Source organism: Patagioenas fasciata, chromosome 15, assembly GCF_037038585.1.
Source record: "Patagioenas fasciata isolate bPatFas1 chromosome 15, bPatFas1.hap1, whole genome shotgun sequence".
Taxonomy (NCBI): domain Eukaryota; kingdom Metazoa; phylum Chordata; class Aves; order Columbiformes; family Columbidae; genus Patagioenas; species Patagioenas fasciata.
Window position 1 is genome coordinate 17,155,764 of NC_092534.1, and position 23,611 is coordinate 17,179,374.

General features: G+C 42.7%; 1 protein-coding gene across 5 annotated transcripts in view; it reads right to left on the bottom strand.

Annotated features, from left to right (window-relative positions):
- TRRAP (transformation/transcription domain associated protein) overlaps nt 1–23,611 on the bottom strand; it is a 71,426-nt gene that overhangs the window by 40,071 nt on the left and 7,744 nt on the right. For all 5 annotated transcript variants that reach the window (XM_065850467.2, XM_065850466.2, XM_065850470.2 and 2 more), the window contains 25 exons: nt 22,535–22,613; nt 21,314–21,548; nt 19,368–19,695; nt 19,148–19,245; nt 18,576–18,770; nt 17,870–18,061; nt 16,004–16,169; nt 14,531–14,787; nt 13,519–13,719; nt 12,941–13,092; nt 11,698–11,897; nt 10,729–10,946; nt 10,383–10,580; nt 9,913–10,173; nt 8,781–8,942; nt 7,460–7,556; nt 6,913–7,034; nt 5,343–5,513; nt 4,372–4,440; nt 2,927–3,046; nt 2,480–2,599; nt 1,960–2,124; nt 1,394–1,575; nt 910–1,108; nt 368–496 (listed from right to left, as the gene is read on the bottom strand). In XM_065850467.2, the coding sequence (XP_065706539.2) occupies nt 368–496; nt 910–1,108; nt 1,394–1,575; nt 1,960–2,124; nt 2,480–2,599; nt 2,927–3,046; nt 4,372–4,440; nt 5,343–5,513; nt 6,913–7,034; nt 7,460–7,556; nt 8,781–8,942; nt 9,913–10,173; nt 10,383–10,580; nt 10,729–10,946; nt 11,698–11,897; nt 12,941–13,092; nt 13,519–13,719; nt 14,531–14,787; nt 16,004–16,169; nt 17,870–18,061; nt 18,576–18,770; nt 19,148–19,245; nt 19,368–19,695; nt 21,314–21,548; nt 22,535–22,613 (4,316 nt within the window). The remainder of the gene's footprint in view (nt 1–367; nt 497–909; nt 1,109–1,393; nt 1,576–1,959; nt 2,125–2,479; nt 2,600–2,926; nt 3,047–4,371; nt 4,441–5,342; nt 5,514–6,912; nt 7,035–7,459; nt 7,557–8,780; nt 8,943–9,912; nt 10,174–10,382; nt 10,581–10,728; nt 10,947–11,697; nt 11,898–12,940; nt 13,093–13,518; nt 13,720–14,530; nt 14,788–16,003; nt 16,170–17,869; nt 18,062–18,575; nt 18,771–19,147; nt 19,246–19,367; nt 19,696–21,313; nt 21,549–22,534; nt 22,614–23,611) is intronic.

Genomic DNA, 23,611 nt, shown 5'->3' on the forward strand with positions numbered 1-23,611 from the left:
ATTAAAAACCCAACCCTCAGGTTCAACATCCATTTTTTAACTGCAAACTGGTTCCATGAAAGTGCAGTGAACTCTAAAGATACCAGTGTTCCATCATGGCCAGCTCTGCTTCGGAAAAGGGCCAGAAATTGGCCTTATAGGGCTGTAGCCCAAAGACAGACGCTCGAGTCAGAGATCAGAAACCGAGAAGTGCAGCCCAGTCCTGACTGGCGGCTCCCACAACAATGCAAAGTTATGACAGATCTGACACAACCATCACAGTATTTAGAAACAGCAAAACAAATTCAAATCAGGATTAAAAAGCCAACGAGAGGAACAACTTTTTGTTTTACATTTCAAACGTGTTGATGTAAACAAGGGTTGTCACCTTTGTTATGAAAACGCTGGTGATGCTTTCTGGATTATCTCCCTCCGGGTTTGGGGGTCCCAAGAGCTGTTCACCTTCCCCCTTCTCAAAACTGTACAAGAACGCAGGATTCAGGATGTGCTGCAGCACCTAGAGAACAGCAACAAGAACCCCGTTACAGCTCCTGGACCCTTCCAAAGGCAGGCAACACGCAAGGGATTCCACACGCACCCTGCACATGGGAAACGCTCAGTGCATCACAAGAGGAAGCTGTGACTAAAACCTTAACGAACAGACACACACAGACTTGTTTTCCTCTTCCTTCCCCCCTCTAAGGGCAAAGATTCTCAGAGAGCGCAAACTAAAGCAGCGAGCACTGAAAGCAAGACGAATTGCTGCCTCTGTTCATTAGCGCTGCTCTTCAGGTGTGATATTTTCCCCTAAATGGCTCTGCCAATTAGCAAACTTGTTGACATTTAAGTAAGCGAGTTTTGTTGCCCTAGTTCCCAAGAAGAAAATTAAACCTAAATATCAGGCTCCTTTGATTTAATTGCTTTAGTTACCTTGGCTTTGAGCTCATCTCCGAAGTTCGGGTCATTAAAGTCTACAAACCGGAAGAACAAAGCCCTTTTTTGGGGAATGCTGTAGTTTTTGGGGATCTCTTCTTCCATGTATTCCTTTAGGAAAGTCATATTGCAGAGGAATCGACCCGTAAAAGCCCGAAGCAGCTGGAAGAGCAACTCTATATCACCATAATTCCTTCTGGAAAAACACAAAACACGAAAAGCTTCTGTGAAAAAACACCCAACCAAACTACTACACCCACGAACCGGTGAAGAAACCACCCTTGGTTTTAAACGAGCAGAGAGCCGAGAGCAGGCATGGCTTCAGAGCTAATGGCAGCATTATGAAATGCATCAAACTTCCTCTTCAATAACTCCAAACTCCTTTTAGCGCCTCTGTCTACCTTGACAATGTTCTCAAAATTTAAAAAAAAAAAAGAAGAAAAAGGTACCCAAGCCAGAGGAAATAAATGTTCTTACGTACTTGCAGTAGTTCAGTAAGCAATAAGCTAACAGCTTCGGCTCTTTCCAGTTTGTTGCAGCCATGTTCTCCTTACGGTGTCTCTCTTGAAAAGCTTCGCTCACCCACACGCGCTTCAGCTGATTCACCAAGGAGTGTTGGTTTGCTAACCAGCACTCATCATTCTTAACTATTATACTTATGATCTGTCAAAAGCAAGCCAGGATGAACGCACAGTCAGCACGCAGATCTGCCAGCAGAACCAGTAACACAGAAGCACTTCTTCAAGGGCAACTGAGGTTCCTAAAATATTTTTTTGAAAGGTCAAATAAAACCTAGTTTAGACCAATTTTAGAAGGAATTAAAAAGAAGTTTCTGTTGCCATGTTTTCCTCTTATATCTTATTTGATTAAAAAAGTATAGTTCACTTGAGTCTCGTTTCCCTTCCTAGAGTGACTCTTCCCACTTTCCCGAGTGTTTTTCTAGGGGCTATAGTACATACACACACACCGGGAAGCCTGTATGGAACAGGCCTGTAGCTGAAGAGCTTTCAGCTATCTAGTGCAGAGATAAACAAGATAAACTAGCACCTTAATAGCCTGGAACTGAAGGTCAAGGCGCATGGTGGTCGTGCTTGGAGAGCCAGGTCTGACAGCCGCCTGGGTGCCAACGGGTAAGAGCAGCGTGATGAACCGGTTCGGGTTGGCTGCCAGGACATCTCGCAGGGGTTTGGCATCTTTATGTTTCAAGAAACTCTGAAAAAGGGGAAGAAATAATTTTAACAACCACCTTTAAAAGCAAAGATACCGAAAGGCTATATCATCCTGAGTTTTTACATTCCTCACTCAAGTTGCAGAGGTTATATCTCACATAGAAAAATAACCTCTACAACTTCAGCAATAACCCTACACGATCAGGAAAGGTATAAAATCAACAGCTCAGAACAAGCAAACACAGAACGGAGAGCAGGCACCCTACAGCCAGAGTGAGACCACGACTGAGGACTGCGAGGTCGTACACGGACAAAAACCACGGAGAAGATGGAGCAGCTTTCCTCGCTCTGCTCTGTGGAGATGAGGGCTTTCCCGGCTCCCCTCCCCACCAGCGTACCATGAACATCCTGCTCCACTGGGGATCGTTCAAAGTGGCCTCCATCATGAACAGCTCCACGGTCTGCGAGGGGTGACGGGTCAGAAACTTGATCAGCGGCTCCCGGAAGGGGCTGCCAGCCTGGAAGGTTCAGAGAGCTCGGGTTCAAAACGCAGAGCTCAGAGTATTTTCTACTCATTACTGGCACTCAGGGAAATACACGTGACTTGGCAATTCTGCACATACAAAGTGTTCAGGACTTCTATGATGACAATTTATGGACAACTTCAAGACTTCACTTTTAAGAGCCTAAGACAAATGTTAACACCTCCCAAAAGGCTTGAAATGCATATTTATTATACCAAATGTCCCCACACCTTGTTTAACATATTATAATTACTATATACTAATGTTTACAAATACTATAAACCAAAAATATCAGCAAGGTTAACTTCCACTCAATTTTACCTCAATTAACATCGCTCGTTCTGTTTTCATAACGACCTCCAGCAGAGGTTTCACCAGCGTCTGCGGGGCAGCTGGGATCAGGTGGAACAAATTTATTATTGCTGAACAAATCTTCATTTCCTGCAGATAAACAGAAACACGATTAAATCAATACTACCAGTTAAATGTATAAAACCAGCACCACACATCCCACCTTTTTTTTCTCTCTACATGAGTATAGACAGCAATCAAACGCAAAGGCGTAACATACGTACAGCATCTGCTTACCATGACGTACAAAGAACACGGCCCTTGCGGAAGTCTGCCTTCCCCCAGTAATATCATGGTTTGATTGGACTTTGTCAGCACAGCCGTGTTTTAGACGAGAGCTGCACGGTGCGTAACGACACCGGCGGCAGCAGCGCTGCGGAGCACTCACTGCGCTCACCGAGCAGCGCGTGCACTAAAACGCCTTCCTAATTAATGAAGGCCTTGGAACTGCTCTGACTTGAATAAAATGTGTTTAACCAAACAGGTTTGAAGTTCAGACATCTGAAATGAATTCCACTCCATTAAAGAACATCTCCGTGAAACAGAGAGTAGTGACTGAATTCAGATGTAAAAGCTCTCTTTGTAATGACAGGGAACAGTAATGAAAAGCCATTAAGCCCTTTCTGTGTTTTGAGGGAAATAGGAACCCAATCTAATTTCATTCTAATTCGAAAAACAAAGAAATTAATAAAATTCCCCCCAATTTTTTCTTAGTTGCAATAATAAATCTCAGCACTTCACGTAAGTTATCAATAAAATGCTAATGGAATGACAGGATTTCTGGTAATCTACAGGAAAGGACCCTGCAGCGGGAAGCCCACTCAGTGCGGGACGGCTGAGAGCCCGCAGCGCACTCGCCATGCTGCGCAGCTTCCCAGCTATGAGAAAACTGATAAGCTTCCCACAGGTCTCACTGAGGCCATTAGTTCGGATGGGAGAGAGATATTAACGTGATCTCAACCGCTAAACATTGACCTGCATTTTAAATACCATTTATGAAAAACAACTGGGATTACATTATTGTTATTATGTATAATTTTCAGAAGACTACGTTATGTTATGAACATCAAACATATCCATGAAAAAGAGGGATTATGCTGCTGAGCTCATCAGCCACTCCAGTGCAGAACGGATTTCTAAGGAGAAAATCCGGAGAAGAAAAATAAAGTCAATGAGCTATTCCCATCCTAACCGGTAGAGCAGAGGCTGTAAAGTAACCGTCGTCAGCAGATAAGAAGCTTCTCTTACTAAGATGTGTAACAAATATTCAATATACATATAAGTTCATTAGCTTGTAACAAAACATCAGTGCATAATCAGTTATGGCAACATTACAGCTGAATTAGTTCTGTAATCCCATAGCACTAACACTATTTATTTCTTGTCTTCCCATATAAAAGCATGCATTAACTCACATTTCCATCGCTCCGTTGTCCACCTTTGTGTGTAATAACTACAACTTCCATCCATTTACGAAGGTGTTGCTATAAAGAGAGGATAATGAGTGTTACTCTTCTAATTACACTGTTCCATTTTAGCAAATGAGAGCATATGCTACAAGAAAAGCAAGAGGCAGAAATTGTTGTCTGAAGGAAACAAAGGGGAAAACGATCAGTTACTTTCATTCCCTCAGAGTGGAGTTCACTGCTGCTCAAAGTCCCGTCCATGGTCAGGAAGGCAGGGGCTACGACCGCACATACATTAAAGGCACAAGAATCTCAAGTCTGATCAGCTTCCACTCGCATAATGATTTGCTTGATACGTATGCATTTACATACTTAAATATCCACTGCAAAAGGCTAAAGAACTCACAAACATGGTTTAAAAAACCGCAAACAAGGGCAATAACTTCAACCGCTTTATAAACCAAGAAAACAACAAAACAGACTTAGCCCACCAGGAAGCAGTGGGTGTTCCAAAAAGGTGGACCCAACGTGTTACAATCACATAAAAACTTACAGACTGTTTAATACGTTATCAAGTTTTAGTAACCTTTCAATAAACGCTCTATGTTCCCTCCACCCGCTGTACAGACTGTAAGAGGCTGCAGAGATACAGTGATTTCAAACTGGGTCCATCTTTCTGAAACATCCTGTATTTTCAAGGGTTTCCTTAGTGTACTGTGCTGCTGGCATCTTGCTGAAAGAGAAACTTGTCCAAGCAGACCTTAGCACAACCAGGTGTGTCTTCTCTACAAAAGAACGTCTCTGAACCTTCTGGTTTAATAGCTCTTTAGAAATTAACTCAAAATGGTGAAACAAAAATCCTTTACTTCCAATACATACTTCGAGTCACTACTGAACTGTTCTTTAATGTTTCAACGATACAAATGTTAGCGAAAAGAAAACCCCTTCTGAAGAGCTAAAGAAAAGTGGAATGGGCTTACCATCATCTGATCACAGAACTTATCATTAAAGGAGTTTGGAAACAGTCTGGTGACAGACGTCAGGCGATTCACAACATTCAGCGTCAGACTCCGATAGTCTCCCAACATCATCAGCAGCGGCCTCATGTGCGTATGAATTTGGTCAACTTCTATGGTAGCTCCTTCCAAGAACTGCGAGAAAGCACAGCATGAAGATGCAGATGGAGAGGGGAACGACTTGTGTGCAAGTCCCTTTTATTTTTAAAACAAATTCTGCTGACTTGATTTTCCTTTTGTTTAGTTCTTTCTGAATGCAATAGCTTATACAACATTTACTGCTTGAAAAAGATACATGACAAGATGGATTTGGGAAGTATTTAAGTATTTCTAACGCACAGTAGGATGCTCCATAAAATAATCAAGTAGGAGATGATAATTACAGACAGATTGAAGAACTGCCACAGCTATAAATTCAAAACACAGCTATGGACAAACCTTTAGACGCTGCTTTATTAAGAACTGCGTGGGAATTTGGCCAAAGCCAACAGAGCAGATTTCTGTGTTACAACCTGGGTGCATCCTAAGTAACATAAAAGCTCAAGAGAATCTGGGGGTAGGCAGCCAAAGAGAATATTTACTGTCATAACCGAACCTCTGTGAGCATGGGCTTATCACAGGAAAAAAAACCAGAAAAATGTATATCAACTGCATAGGTCAGAACAAGCCTTACTGCCTCCCTCTTACCTCTCAACCCGGCTGCACTGGCAGCAGCCACAAATAATAAGTACATTTCCTTCCATGACTCAAGTGACATGAAAAGCCAACCTCTGACCTCTGATCAGCCAATGGCCTAAGCAAACGTAAACCACCAGTATCGCTATAGCTACATTCCCTGTTATGTGCCAGCCAATCCAAAGAAACTGTAAGTATTTTTGTTATCGCTTTCTATATTTACAAGAATGGTATTAAAATCTTGCTGAATCAGAATTAGGCGTATCTACTGGGCTGCAAATCACGACGAGAGAATATCCGCTTCCCTACCCTTCCAGCTCTGTTACCCGACAGCCTGGCGCCCGCAGAGCGGCCAGCGGAGCAGCACCAGGCACGGCCACCAGCCCTGACCTCGGTACCGCCCCGGCCGCAGAGCCTGGCTCTGCTGCGCTGCGCACTGCGCCAAAACCCGCCCTGGGGTCTCCACCACACCTCTCAGCAACACAGAGACACGAGAAAAGCTGGTACAATAACGCCAGGCACGCACATTTGCGAAACTGCTGGGAAGCACTGACACTGTTTATTTAGAAGCTATCTTCACAAAGAACAGACAGGCAGAAGACCAGACAGACAGACTGAAAGACTTGCCATGGTCCTTGGCCAAGAGCTTATAATGCATCATTTCAACCAGAAGAAATTTTTATGGCTAAGTTCAAAACCCCAAAAAGCACATCCGACAGAAACTTAATTACATTGGTGTCACTGACAAAAACTGAACAGAGCAGCCGTTATCTCCTGCGGAGAACTTCCCAAGAAGCTTTGTAACAAGGGAGTTCAGCAGAGAGAAACGGCCCGGAAAGCAACATTTTAAGCCACTCACCTTCCTCATGCACGCTTCTCCTGCCTCCTGCAGCTCGTTATTTGTTGAATTAAGTGCCTTGAAAAGTGCAGCAATGATTTTCTCTCTTGACTGAGGCAAGTAATTGCAGGCAGCTAGAGCATCTGCAAATATCAAAGGAAATTGGTTCTCTTTGTTAACTCCATTTCAAAGGAGAGGGGAAAAACCTAATTCTACATTTCTGCTCTTCAAGTTTCTTTTATTTCATCTTAAGTTACAGATGCTTTGCCAAAAGCAACAGGCATCATAAAACAGTAAAAGAATGGAAATTCTACGAACAGTCTTCTAAAGTTCTCCTAATGCTATATAACGTAATTAGACTAAAAATATTTTGGGTTCATTTCAGAAACTAAATCCTAGTCATTAAGAAAGCAGCGATGTTTTCCCATTGTTCTCCATTAAGCCGTGACCTCTGGAGCACCACCAGCCTCCACGCGGCCAGGCGCGCTGCTGCTCTCGGGCACAGGGCTGCCCGCTGCTCACAGGGACACCCACCCACCCCACGCTTTGTTTGGGAAGTTTTACGTACTCAAGGCTGCAATCCGAAGAGGCACCAGCGACGGAAGACTCTTGTAACAAGGTAGTTTCATTAAGGCGGTATCTTCAGCCTCACACAAATTCAGCAACTAGGGGAAAAAACTCAGCAATCATTTTAGCACAGCATTGTGAAGGATGTTTGGAATGGTATTATCAGCGACCTTTCCAGTGCTGTTTTCTCAAAGAGCCGAGTTTATGTCACACACCAGCCAACCTCCAAATTTCACCAGCAGGCAAAAATTCTACTCAAGATCAGCGTCTAAGCTCCCACGGAGAGCAGTGGTCCGGCAGAGGCAAGAGAGCCCATTAGCACCGCCACCAAAGAAAAGTCATGCAAAAATTCACCATTTTGCATTTTATTGGCCAATATCTATCAGGTCTATTTGCAAACGGGCTGCTCAGACAGCAGAAAAAAGTCTACAGAGAAGCTTGCTGCCTGAATGGCAGCAACAACACCGAAAACATCGAGGGAAGAGGGAACAGAACAGGCGGAGATTAATATGGAAAAAATGTGCTGAAAACGTCATAAATCATTCTAATGCTCATGAGTCTCTTCCCGGGGGAACAACTCTTTCCTCCAGAGCTCTCCTCTCTAGGGCTGAGTATTTTCACTGGATGCATATGGGGTTTGTTTGAGAACACCCAACAGGTTGAAACCAAGTTCTGTGAGTTAACATTGCCCAGATTGCACCTATATCCAAGAACACTAGTAACACCTTCACAATGCCAACACATCACTCCCGCCTGTACAGACACCTTTGATCTACAGCACTTCGGTTTGTCTTAAAAACAGAGGATCCTCTGCACTGACAACTACACCCCACTCCTGCCTCGGAATCACAACTACTGTTGGGATCAAACACCTTCAGCACTTAGAGTTGGACAAGCCAGCCAGGAAACCAAGGAACCGGACAGTTTCTCCACATTAAATCTACACACTTATTTCATACCTGATTTTACTCAAACTGTTACGGACTCAAAAATCTAGCAAACGGTATCTACGTTTTGGTGGTAAAAAATTTACTTAACAGATACATTGTGCACTAAATAAGAAAGTTAGGGCTACTAAACCAGGAGTATAACACCAAAGCTCATTTAATACGCCTCACACACATTGGAATATTCTGCTCAGCTCGGAGCTTTATGCTGGAGGCAAGGGCAGACCGCAGCTCACATTTCCAGAGCTGAATTCTTGCATTTTGGTTAAAGTTTAAATTGCACAGCGAAAATGTGTACTTTTAACAATGAGAGCTCCGACACCATCACTACTTAAGTATCTACGTTCACATATAACAACATTGAAAAGAAAGTACCTCCGTGTAGAAAACCTTGTGTTCCACAACATTGAGGTCCATTGTAAACAAGCGGGGCTGCAGGGTTGTGCAAAACGTATTTCCCTCCATCAGGCCAATCTGTGCGTTTGCAGGTTGGTGTCTAAGCAAATGCTTTTTGGGAGGAACCATGTCCTGGAGAACCTACACAATGTAATTTAGATTTCTTAATTAGCAGCCTATTCAAATGACCCCGCAGAGCTGGTCACTGAGCCATCATTAGTCATCGCCGCATGGTTCTGTTTGCTATTGTGGCTCCAGATGTACATCTTTACACCTCGCTAAGCAAGAACAGGACTTCTCTGAACTAATTTAATTCACAAGGAGTTAGCACATCAACTCAGTATCTGTAATTTTTATATATTATCTATAATATTTAGTAACTTCACATCATGTTAAAAACAAAAAAGAAAACCATAGACTTGAGCATTTATCATGTTAAAGCCAAGAAACAAGAATATTTCAAATTCCTAAAACATCAGCAAAACAAAAACATTAACCTAAGTTTTTTCCATTACACCAACTTCTCACTCTCCTCTATAAACACCTTTAGCAAAATGAGCTATCAATTAAGGGGCTTCTCCGTATCTCCCCAAACTACGACGACATCTAGAATTTCATATGTGGTGGTGGCCCTTAGGGCCTATGTAGGTTTATTTGTCTCTCAAGAGAATGAACGCTACCAGCTCTAAGGAGTATCCAGCAAAAAGCTATTTCAAGCACCCTTGATCTTTATAGTCTCTTTCTGGATAGGGAAAGACACAGCAACAACATGCCTTACATTTAGAGAATAACACAAAAATGAGGTTCGAAATGCATTATCTACCTGCCTAGCCTATGTGGGACTGGTGGTGGGATGAGCAGCCAATTTCAGAAGTAAATCAACCTGAAGACACCATAAATACTGGCTGAGCAGTCAGGCACAGCCTGTACGAATCTCTACAGTATTCCAGCCACAGTATTTCAGAACAACGGAACCAGCCGATGACAAACGTGTGCTATCAAAGCACTAAAGTTAATTCACTCATGTGGGAAAACGTACTCGGAAAAGCATTTTGCAAATCCAAACTGGCAAACAACTCTAAACTCACTTTCCGTAAATATTTCTGCTCACCTCCTTATGTGGCTCCATAATCACCGTGACGCTTTTTCCGGTGACCTGTGCCAGCACCTGCAAGGAATGCATGGCCTGTTTCCTCACAGTGGAGTTCGGGGAGGTAACTTCTCGAACGAGGTCGTGTGTGACGTGGTGGAACGACTTCTCCTGTGCCGCCAGGATTTCTTCTGTTTTTTCCTCATCTTTTAGAGGCGTTGCGCATCTAATCAGAAGCTGTTCTAATGTGGTCTTTGCCATAGCAACTGCTCCATTGGAAACCTAAGGTATCACAGATGACTTTTATGAAATAAAGATCACAAATCTACACACTACCCATCAACAAACCGAGCACTTGACGTAGATGAACTGCAGATATGATACATTCTGAAGTTCAGTAGCATCAAGATCAGCAAGAGTACAATCTGCACGGATTTAAGAACACTAATTTATTTCCCTCAGCTCTTTGATACAATCCATTCATTAAATACCTCTCCAGTTAGATCCATCATGACAAAGAGAAGTGCCTTCAGGAAAGTCTGCTGGTTCTGGAGGACCCAAATTACTGGCAGTCGTTCCATAAGAAATTTAATTGACACGACACCTCCTAGCTTGGCATACCAAGCCTGCTCATAACAGCAAGCACACAAACGCTCCACGATGTACGAAAACAAGGGAAGCTGGCAAGCCTGAAACAAAGAAATGTATCAGTTTGCTGTTTTCAGCTCAGTGGTAGACTCCAAAATTCGAGAAGCAAAGTTGCATTGGCTGAATTAGATGATTTAAATATACTTTCAAAAGAAAAAAAAAAAAAGTGTGTATATATATATATATTACCCTTTCCTTTGAACCCAAGATAATGCTTGCAACATCAAATATCACTGCCAGAGCCACCTCTCCTATTTTGCAGAGCTCCTTCTCCTCGTACGCCATGCAGATCGCGATGGCGTCAATAAGCACCAAGGGGTCCATGCCTTTCGAGCCATTTTCTTCACTGTGGAACATGGCTGTGCTGGGCTGGCTTCCCACCTGATAGCACTGCAGCAAGAAAGGACCTGCAATTCATGGTGAAGAGGAAAAGAGGGAAAAAAGATAAAACACTGGATATTTCAATGAACATATTTCAATCAGATTTTACTGCTCCTACAACTAGCTCATGGTAAAACCAGTAAGCACGGTGTCTATTTGTATATTAATGGATTTAAGGCATTCTTCACTCTTAGAAGAAACAAAGATTACGTCTACTTGCATATTTCCTTCTATGCGCTAGACTGTGCACTGCAAGAAGTTTTAATTAAAATGAAGAATCGTAAAAAATCAAGTTCCATTAATGTGACAAGGAAGAGTGACACACTTGTAGCGTGCCAGTTCCCAAACTGCTCGTCATACAGTCCAACCCCACACAAGAAGTTTTCTTCACAGACAGAAGACACCGCAGTGCTCTGGGGTCTCCTCAGTTCCCCTGATGGTCCTTCAGAACCACAAGTGGGACCAAACGAATTCAGTAGGATCTGCCAAAAGACCTGTGTCTATCGAGCCACAGAAATGCTCTGGAAATACAAACTGTCCCAAGCTGTAATTATTTCATTGGCTGTAGCACTTATAAAGCATTATAAGGTGATCGATTGTTTTTCAACACTTGCTTCCTAAGTTTTCACTGCTCAAAAGAATTAAAACTTAAGTCAGCCATCCAACAAAACCCAACATATGTACCCAGAAGCAAGTGCAGTATCCTGACTTTCATAAAACAAATGACTACTAGACGCACACAAAGTTCCCCGCGCGCTCGCGCTGCGCCGCGCTCACCGCACTGCTGCGCCACGGCCACCATGGTGTAGTGGCGGATCAGGCTGGCCACGAAGGGCAGCGCGCTGGGCCGCAGGTCCTTGATGACGGCCGACATGAACGCCCCCGTCAGCGCCTGCTCAAACGTCTTCCGGGCCGGAGTGTCCTGGGCTTTGTATCGATGCGAGATAATCACGCTGGGAATGGACTTCTCGGTAAAGCTGAAAGACAAAGTTCCGTTCATTACCATCCTAAACTGCAGTACCGGCTGCTCAGACATGAGCACTGTCAAGTACTTGATTTAAAGTTTGCTGTGGATGTCTAACTCCTCCTCCAGCTCCCGTTCCCTCACTTCAACACAGCCACACCAGTTCACTCGGTCCATATTAATTTTGCCAACCCCTGGTCTGAGCCATGATGGATAGCTCCATTTCATCAGGAACATTTAGAGCCAGTGGCTCAGAAGAAGCCACATGCATTACAAATAACAGGCACACAGGCACCACGCGCAACTCAATTACAGAACGTCATTTTCAATATTTTAACATTTTCCCCCTTTTTTAAAATGACATTTGATTTTAATCTCGAAAGATTGAAACATTATTTATCAAATCACTGTCCAACAAAACCTATTCATGGCAAAGCTCTACTTATGTCAAGTCTAACAAGTCCATTATTATAAAAGCTACAATATTCTTTAGCCACATTTACTATGCTGAAGTTGTCTAGAACTAATATACCCATTACATATCAATGACTAACGCTGTAAAAGATGTTAAAGTTATCAACAAAAAGCCCCCACATGGAGAAACGCGGGTTACGTGTGTGACTACGCTGTAGTTCAGCCGCTAAATGAAACTGAACTTGGTATCTCACTTTAGTAACAAGTCAGGTGTACATACAAAAATCACAGTCTAAGCTCATCTTCAAAACACAACGAAGCACCAAAACATTCCAACTACTTAAATATACTAAACTCATTTTTTAAATGTCTGATTATATGTAACAGATTATTATACATTGGACTGTTATTAGGGAAAGAAAAAGTATGAAAAATGAACACATCATTGGCATCAAATAATATGACAACAAAATTCCTCTTCCTGGAAAGTCTTGCATTAATGTAAAAGAAAGCAGGATAAACCGGTAGGTAAAACACCCCTTGAAGAATGCATTGCCTAGACAAACCATTGGCTCTAAATCAGGTTGTTCTGAAAACACTATAAATTTTACATACACATTTATGATTAAAGAATTGTCATACTTGGGATGTGCAAGAAGCTGGTATAACGCATGTTTATTGTCATCCAGGCTCATCATAGCTACCAAGAAACACTTGATCACTTCCCACGCTTGCCTCCGGTAATAGGGCTCCGTGTTGGCGCTCTTCAAACAGTCCAGAGCAGTCTCGATCGCCTAGAATGGAAAAAGACAGCAACCAAACACTTCTTGTTCTTCATATTCGCAATAAGGTGACTCATCAAGGGAACAGTACCTTTAATACATATTAAAAGTAACTTTAAAAGTGTGTACAATTTGGACTACCTAAATTAAGAAATACAGAGAAAGCCTGAGAGAGCAGGCTTGAAACTGTTATGGTATTTTATAAACGCAAAGTTTTACGGCAGATACATTGATTTTCAGAGTCCGAAAGCACCCGAAGCCCTGAGTGAGGTCCAGCCCCATTCTGCCCTCCCTCAAGGAAACCTGCCTCCCCTTCCTCTCCAGCAATAACCGCCATTCCCAACCCCTAGATACCGCAGTTAGACCATGCACTTATACACAGATATAAATGGTATCCAAAATGTTCTTCCTAGCACAGCAAATAAGCTCTGCCCTTACCTTTTCCATCGGGAGCTGAATGGATGCTTTGCAGTCTGAAAATTCAATTGTAATACTGGGTCCTTGGATTTCTGTGACTACATATTGCAGTTTCTGTGACTCCTTTAGCATCTTCCTGTTACTTCCACCGAATTTACCAAGTACCCGATACGCCACGTGAGAAATGCTGTCAGCAGGATTGCGCAGGGTGCGCCACAAAGCCTGGAAGAATTGTAAACGTTAATGGTCCGACCAGGCACTCTTCGACAGTTCTCTGGTTAAAATGTAAAAAAAGTCAAGGAAAAGACTTTTTCTTGTATCTCGGTAATCAACCCTGCAAAACTTCCAGAAATACTCACCTGGATTGAATATAAGAAGCCTCAGTTTGCAACGGTTCTAGTGCTTTGCAACAAAGTTGTCCTAAATGCAGTTTTAGATTAGATTAATGTGATCAGCTACAAAACCTCTGCCCCACTGCAATGTGATTGCACGTTTACGGCTAATGGTAGATAAACATTAGGAATTGAAAAAAGAAAAAGGCCAGTTAAGGCTGAAGGGAATTAACCCCAAAGAGCTAGTTTGGAAATACAAAAAATAAATGTTATATTTAAAGGATAAGGTATATGCAAGCACTGTATTGGGGGAAATAGCCACACTAAAAACATGCTTCCAAATTTGAACCACATCATCTGTATACATAAGACTTCATGTAGCTGTCAGTCATGATACGCTGGAGGTATTCAGTGCTCTTGTTTTGAAAAAGTTAACAAACGTTAATCATTTTCCATACCGATTCAACTTACACGTAGCAATATTCTTGTGACTGAGACACAAATCTTAACTTTAATCCTTTGAGAGTGGGTACTTTTAAATTTTTCAGAGGTTTCGGTTTAACAAGACACCACCAGCTGGCCTTTTACACACAAACCGGACGGTATGGGTCTCAGGACAGACCAAAAGGTTCACATAAGTTTCTAGCAGTCCTGAGCAGATCAATGACCTCCTGCAGCCTGACGGGAAACAACGCGTTTACCTGCATCAGCTCGGCTCGAACGGGCTGGATGTGATCGTACAGGAAGTCCGGCTGCAGGTTGTCCACGCACAGCTCCAGCGTGCGCAGGCCCTGGCTCACCAGCGTCTGGGAGCCGTTGAGAGCCGACACCAGCGGGTCCATCAGCATGGGCAGGTAGGGCAGCAAGGAGCTCAGCCGCACCGGCACCGTCAGGCACAGCTCCACAAACAAGTCCTTCATGTGCTGTTTGTGAAGGCCGCTCTGCAGCATGTTCAGTCCTGAAAATCATCGACAAGTTACACAACGAAAGGAAAAAGTCCGCAGTTTGTTGATGAAAATTGCTATTTCCTAAATTCAGCATAACCTCACATTTCTTTTATTCTGTAACGTTTAGATCTCTATAAATAACATATTTACAAAATATAATACCGTTCATAATGATACATCTACGGATTTTATGCAGTTAATGCTTTTGTAGGTACATGCATATCCAAAAAAAAGAAATTTTAGAATATGCATAGCTATTTTAACATACGACTCAATAAAGTAGCATTTGAATGCCAGAAAAAGATAATTTGACTCAAACCACAGCTTTGTATCAATTAAAAAAACCTCCACACAGAACAAATGTTGTTGAAAACACCTGGAATCCTGAAAAGGAACATTAAATCAGTTCAAATATATTCACTGTCCACACAGACTAACACACTCCTCAACTTATGTTTCTCCCCATCAGCATTACATGTATTCCGTAAACCTGGCTAGCACTTCTACGCTGACCTGTATTCCACACAGTGATTTATAGATAGCATCCATTTCTGCTAACTACAACTAAAATTGCCCCCACGGCTGTAAATGGAAACCACAGGATTCCACGTTTCTGGAATTGTTCCCATCGGCTTGTCCTTAGGTTCAAGTAGCTCCGCACGTTTCCTTGTTCATCCTCGGTATCTCTGGAACACAGTTCTTGCAGGCACGAATGTGTAATTAATCAAAGTGATTGTTATTCCCGTTTCTTTTTGCAAACTGACACCACTTGCGTTTGTATTGATCACACACCTGCAGGTGCACACACGTGCCCTCAACTGCACGGCAACCAGAGCCTCTCGGAAACGTCCTTCCCAGAAATAACAGTGATGGCCTGGCAACACTGCTTCTCCTAGTGCCTGGCCCTGGGCGCCTTAGGCTAACAAAGCTCCCCAGAGCTAAAAAAAGCAAGTGAAAGAAGTAAAAAACCTCCAACAGCCCCCAATGAAAAACAAAAACAAGCAGCAGAAATTGTGAAGCAGCCAAAACTATGGAGCCTGGAGCAGCTGGGAGAAAATGAAATAACCCACATTAAAGATATTTCATCAGCCGCTAAGCTCAAAATCAGAAGTTGCTTATCAGAGTCAGGGCTTTTGTTTGTTTTTCAGATGACATAACATAACTTCATGAGTACCATTTACATGAAAAGACGAGAAACGGGGGCGGAGAAGGCAGGCATTGTTCTACCTTGCAGTAGGTTCGGTAACAGCGGCAAGAATTCTTGATATAAGAGATCGTGGCTGCCTCCTCCGATGGATCTGAACAGGGCTCTGAGCAGCAGGAAGTAGTTGTAGGGCTCCTTGGCAGTCTGTGCAAGTTCCATAGAGCTGTTCACAATCTTGTGCAAATGTGGCTATAAAAACATAAAGCTTGAAGATTAATAAAATAGCCATTTTATCATCATCATGTACAAGAGTTCAGCATGTGACAAGATGCTCAGATCAAAAACCTTCAGCTATTCCAAGCACCCTGATACCACCCTGATCTTATACCACTGCTGAAGAACTGTTCTAAAGTAAATCTGTATTGGAACAGCATCAGAACCCAGAGATTCTTTGATTAATTAAACCCTGCTTCCATATTAGCCAAACGATCGAGTCTGCTTGCTACTCCAAGCAGTAACTCGATCAAAACAAAAAACCTTCTACAAATTTGACACAAGGAAAACCATTTGCTCGGCAGAACCCAGGGTGAGTAGCAGAAATCACGAATGTCAGGACCCCCAGAGAGACGGCTCACAACACTCAGTTCCTCCTGATCAGCTTCAGCACTCCTTCTTAATGGTTCTGGATGCCAAAATCTCACTTTGAAAGCAGACTTGTAAAAGTAGAAAACGGTCACAGCACTGGGGGCCTGTCTAGAGCAGAGGGCATTAACAGCTGGCAGGAATCCTTACAATTAGTTGATAAATACAAGGATTCCTACAGAGCGGGGACAAACTAGGACACATTCTGGATTTTCCACGTTGCTATGCAAACGCTGCAAATGGCCTTCATCATTCAATTCTATTGTCTTCCCAAGGCCCACATCATCAATCCTGCAGAAACAAAAACCTAACAGAAGCATGAAACTGTGCAGGTTGTAAATCACACTCTCTGAATTGGATCCCCAGCTTAGGAAACCCAAACGACCTTGATTCTGATGACAAATGAGAAGAATTTGAGCAAGATTATACAAATATTGCTTCATTTCACTTATAAATATTGCTTCGTATTACTTTTATCTTTCAAAGAATCTAGAAAATCAGTGGGCCCTACTCTGTTCTACCCAGAAAACTGAACTAGCGCTGCTGCAGCAAGTAGTTAAGCACAGAAACCACTATCACACAGTTACCTGCATCAAAACTGCTGTTTATTCAAAGGTAGAAAGAAGATAAATGGAAAAAAAATTAGAAAAAGCAGCATTCAGTTAATTCAGTTAATTCTGGATATAGGCAGCTTTTACTTGGACGAGAAGAGCACACTCCTGCTTCAAGCTCACCACTAAACTCACTGAATAGCGAGATGATCTCACCAACAGCAACAGATCTTTGGAATACACAGACAACGTGCTGTCAGTAGGAAACCTGCATTCCTTAACCCAGACGTGCGGAGAGCACAGGAACACCTCACGCAGGAGGTACGTGTCACTGAACACAACACGAACAAAGGAGATTCAGCAACACACAAAGTCATTCCAGTCTAAGCAAAAGTCTTGAATTAATATGGAAACAAAGAGGAAAAACACACAGCAGATACACATATCCTGAGCAAAGAGCGACACGGGTTCATGGCAGTCCTGATCGGACCACAAGCACACATCAGCCGTTTATACTCGGAACTGGCACATCACTTTGTAGTTTCAAATACGAAGCAAACATTCCCAGAAACCATCTCTGATAAATAAGGCAATGTGCTTAGCATTTGGAACAAATGGGGATGTATCACCAGCAGTGGTTCAAACACAAAAACACTCTCAAATATTAGCGTGAAACTCTCACATTTCTTCAGGCATCCAAAGAATGCACCAGGAGTCAAAACAGGTTTTTTTGTTTTTAACACAAAGGACCTTTACCTTCAGCATTTGTTCATTTTCAGCTGCAAAGAGTGAAACTGAGCCAAAGACTAGCTTGAACAGCTTGAGATACAGATTGGAGAGCTCCACGTTGGAGCCCATTTCTGGCAGCCGATCCAGGAGATACTCCACCAGGATCGTGGCAAAGAGGGCAGAGGTAGTCGGGTTTGCCAGGAAGGAATTGGCAACGATCTGGAAAAGGAAACCACAGAGGAGTTGCTGTTGCTGTAACAAAAAGAACAGGGGGAGAAACGCACTACCCTTCTAAAACAAAACACTCAAATTTCTTCCCCTATCTCCACTGCTACCCCAGTGGTTCAGCTTATCCTCAGTGGAAAACAACCATGCATATCCTTTAAGTATTTAGGTTTAATTTTAAATGTATATTATAGGACTTGTGTTCCAGAAAACAGCAGAACATGAATGCAAGAACCTGAACAAAACAAGAACTCCACAATGTTCAATACTTTTCAAGAACAAAGCCCATTCACATATTCTAAACTGAAATGCTGGCGTTTGTGTTGCATCACTTTGGAAAGCTTTTGAAAAGCCATTTTTACAAAAGATTCTTATAGCCTGCTTCAAATCTCGCATTCATTTCACCATCAGTATTTGTAATTCCGCTCCAGCCCCAGGTACCTCAAGGCACAAGCTATTTCTACACCCAGTTTATACCAACTGCAAAAAGTAAACCAACCCATAATACCTGAAGAGCGTAGTTCTTGGAGATTCTCTCCACCATATAGGGAACAGTAGTTTGAAAGATTTCTTTAAAAGTTAAAGGATTCATCATCGTGAACACACCAGCGAAATGCTCCAGAACCTCCTTTTCCTCTTTCATTCTGACCGTCTGGCAGTTCGCTACTCGAACGTACGTCTGTCCGTTTCCTGCTATTTGCACCTACAGCAATTCAGAAAATGCACATATCGATTAAAGAACTTGAGCGATTTTCTCACTATTCCTAAAGAACCTTTTGAAAAAATACCAAGACTTTCACGTGCAAGCCCCACACAATTCGAATTTGGGCACAAGAGCCAATAGTGCCAACAAAAATATTAAAATAGAGTGTTTTTTAGCACAGATTTTAAAACCATGAGGTCGGGAGTGGAAGGAGACAAGAGCAGGAGATGTCGCAGTGTATTTGTGAAGCTATTCCATTCCAAATCACGTACATTTACATTTCATTAGTATTTTGTGTAACTACAAATAATCCCTATGAAAGTATCTAACACACAGTAACTGTATACATAAAAGTGCTATGTGGCCAGGTTACATACCTGATATATATCTAAAGCTTGCATTGCATATTTTACCAGTTTTATATAGATCTGAGTCTCCTTAGGTTGCAACTGCTTATTGGGAATAAACTGTGCTTCTGAAAGAAGAGAAAGAACAAGACACTTGTTAACCATTAAAAATACTATTTGCTTTCATGCTAGAGAGTTTTAATCATAGAATCACAAAAGATAAATGCAACTGAATATGACGCAGTTTTACCGCCAGGAGCTTTGCAGGATGTTATGCCCCACGTGATGGTCTTGACACCACAGACCAAAGTCTTGACCAAGCTCCGGCAATCCGTGACCTGAAACGTCTGCTTATCTTCTTTCTCTTTATCGCCCTGCTTTTCAAACACGGGCACCGGCGCGGGGGCCACCGGGGTGGCTGGGGCGGGAGACGGAACCGGAACGGGCGCCGCGTTGGCCGCCGTGGGTACCCCAGGTAGCGCGGCCTCCGCAGCCCCGAGCTCAGACTGGGGCTTGCACTTCTTGAAAATGACAGACAGCTGGTATCGTGCTATGGTGTGGAACTTCAGAACAAAGACCTGCGGCACAAAGAGCAAAGGGAGTGGAAGAGCGGGGACGGGGAAGAAAAGAGCAAGTACGTTTCTTCTTCCAAAACTATTCTAAATTTAATACTAATACTTCGGCATACTGAGATCAATACGATTTACACCTAAGCATTTCTGAAATCATCAAATGACAGTAAACATCTTAAGCGCAACACGAACTAGTTTGCTCACTTTTAACTAGCTCCAAAAGTCAAAATATTTGCTGAAACCTAGCAAAGACACATGTTGCACCAGGTTCCAGTTGAAAATTTTCTGTACTTCCCAGACTTTAAAGGCAAGATTTAATGGGCTTGCTCAGGTATTTCCCCACTAGCACCAGTTCTGGAAGCTCCCTTCTCGCCTACATGTAGCTTCTCTGAATTAACATATTATTATAAATATTAATTTGATAAACGAATGACCAAACAACTGTGCTACAACACAGATTTCTTTTTAAAGTAGAAAATAAAAGTGTAAGTTGATTTGGAAGACAAGCCCTGCTAGAAAGCTGCTTCGGTTTGAGAAATGTGGAATAAAGGACCCAATACAATGCAGAACATGGACATTTTTCACTTGCACCACCACTTGCACTTTGCATTGCGGATGAAAGCCATTCCCTAAACTCCTGCTACCTTCGGAATAAAAAAGTTCAGGGGTAACACCAAACAATCTGGAGATGATTAAAATGACCGAATGTCTTCCCTGGTGCGTTCAGACCTACAGCAATCTGTCAGCGACAGAAGAGCCACAGACGGAGGGACCACGTCATTCACAACTCCTACACCTCCCTTTCCAAAACAAGCAGCCGTACGGCTTCCTCAGCTCTCTTCAAGTGTAACACCAGCTCGTTCACATTTCAAGATGTGCTCTCACATCCAAATGCGAGATCATTAAACCAGTATTTACCGTAGAAGTGTTTTACCCTACAATTAAGTGCATCTTCATCTTGTGGCAGGAGGAACACTCGGAAACCTTTGTCCATTAACAATGTGGTGACAGCAAGCAGATGCTGTTTCACTTCTACTGCGCCACGGATGACAGATTTTAGGGGGCATCTCTGATTTTTAAAAATAACAACAAAAAGAGGCCCCCCAAAAATCCTCAATTTAAACAAGATCCTTTAAAAGGACAAGTGGGTCTGGAAAGTGCGGCTATTTCACGCTTTACGGACTGTACTGGGCTGCGCCAGGGACCTGCAACATAAACCTCTGCTGGGATTTGAAAACTTACAACCAAGAAACACCACACACGAACAGAAAAAAAACATATTGAGAAGGCATTAAAAAATGCCATTCTTTCATACCCTTCAGTGAGGAAAAAGGAGATTACAACCAAAATTCAAAATAAAATTTAAAAAAAAAAACCAAGAGCTAAGCTGCCCCCAGCACCACAGCCACTCGGTCTCCTGCTCCGAGTCAAGGTACTGAACGCAAAGCAGAGCTGGCAGCGCATCTCCCCACACCTGAGGTGCCATCCCAGCTGCACACCTCTTCAAAAGCCCTTCTCTGAAGCACTAACACAAAGTCCAGTATGCAGACTGCTGAAGACGGGAGACAGCAAAACGTGATTGACAACGTACTACAGAATAGGATATTCAACAACAAATCAATACCTCCAGCATTCTCATGAGAATATCTCTACCATTTCCATTTTCCTGTTCACTTTTAGAGCGGATACAATCCACCAAATTTAGCAGCAGCTTGCAGGACATCGTCTGGATACTGCTGGGCAACGACTCGTCATCAATGTTCTTGGCAAACAACTGGACAGCAAGGGAGAGATCGTTGAGAGGCAAATGCTGCCGGACGTGATGAACCAGGTCTGCCAGGGTGCTGTAGGCAAGCGGCCTAGCAGCGGAAACGAGAAACGAAGAGAACACACTGAGGACAACTATAATTGTTGTTAATTTAACTTAATCAATAATTACTGCCTGAAGCTATTTCCAAGACTCTACATAAATATCTACTTTTATATGTAAATCCAGAGTTCAAAAGGTTCTCTCAATTACACAAGGGAATGATAACCCATATAATCGAACTGAAGATGCATTAATCTGTCCCACAGCACTAATATTACCCCTCTGACCTTCCTTCCCACTGCTCAACAGCCCCAGCGCACACGCTCCTCTACATAAAGAGCAAATTTAGCATGTTTTAAGCAGTGTCGGTAAACTCTTTCACAATTAATCATTGATGACTCATGATCTCAAAAGTAGCTACAAAAATTGATAAATTTAAAAAATCATTTATTTTCAAATACCACGTTTAAGCATCTAGTAAATACGCCTAATACATGTTGCCAATAAGGTACCCTTGATACTTAAGCAAGAGGAGATAATTGCGCTCATACACGTATTTTAATTTGGTCAGCAAAAGCACCCAAAACTTCATAGACTACTGAAGAAAGTAAGTATTCTCCCCATGTATTTTTTTCAGTTGTGAGGAAGTTTCAAGGTACATAATGACACAACAGTTGAAACTCCATTCGGAACTTGCACTGGACACGGGACTGAGGCTGTTTCATGCACTACTGGTAAGACACCGAGCGGATTCACTAGGAGCACTGGTTGTGCTCTGCACGTCAAATGTAAATAGTTTTCATTCACCCATTTATCTGATTTTGCCCTACGCTCACACTACTATGCTGTGCCATCAGTGTTCAATAACGGCTCTTTATGGCAGCAGAAGCTCTTCCAATACTCGAACCTAACAAAATTAGTTATTTAAAGCAAAGATTTAGGATCCTATACAGACTTTGTTGTAAATATCACTAAAGCTTGAAAGCAACCAGCCCTGACAGGCACTCGATAGCTGTTCCAAACTCTCCATCATACCTCAGTGTCTCTCGGGCAGTGTATCCAGAGCCAATCAGTATAGATTCATCAAACAGCTTGTCCATACATGGAATAAATTCTATAATTAAAAAGAAAAAAAGAGAGAGGGGGAAAAAATGCTATGTGTAGTGACTGGTAAAGGAAATCATCAAAATAAGATAGGTAAGTATTAAACTAAGGTATTTAGACATAAGTCACAAAGTGGTTTTATTCTAAAGTTCATTCCTGAAGCTCATAAAAGTCAGTGCTACACAGAAGGAAACTTGCAATTAACCTCTTACGACGATGACCTGCACCGACACCTGCCCCTCGGGTAACACTGCAGTCCACAGTCACAGCACCGACACAACAAAACCAGCTATCCACCTAATACTGATGTGCACCCCACTTTGCTGACATGATATGCGATATTAGACAGAAGCCATCGTTACAGTGATAACAGTGGAGAGAACAAGTGCAGTTTCATCTGCTCCCTCTCTTCTAGGAATCAGAAAAGTCCCACACAGACAAAACGCATCCCGGTGAGATACACAGCACCATTCGCCAACTCCCCATCAACACACAAGACTCAGTTTGAAAGACCATTTCACTGAGAACAGTAATATTGATGGCCAAACACCCCAACACGAAGCACTTTCCTCAGCACTCATTGTTCCAAAGAAGTTGAAGCGCATCAGCAGAACAACCAAACCTACTCTTTTGCAGATCTCCACATACATTTCATCCCAATTCTCCTCTTCCTCAGACTCCTTATTACCCCTGCGATACCACGTTTCCTCTTTGCCTTAATATTTCAAGCTATTTCCTCCTCTACATGCACTCTGGGGCTGCCAGGGAGCCAGCAGAAGAGCTGGAGGGACATGGCAGCAACACGCATGTTCAACCCTCAGGCAGCTGCCGTGGGCTCAGCTCCGCTCAGTCCCTCCAACGCAGACGTGACCTCTGGTCTTCTCCACCACCCAAACGCTAAAGTGCACAAAGGATGCAGAACATCAGCTTTTTAAGACTTTGCTCCTCTGCTGAATTTTGTCGAAACTGATCAAGTTCAGAAGTTATTGAGGAGAAGCTGAGAAATGT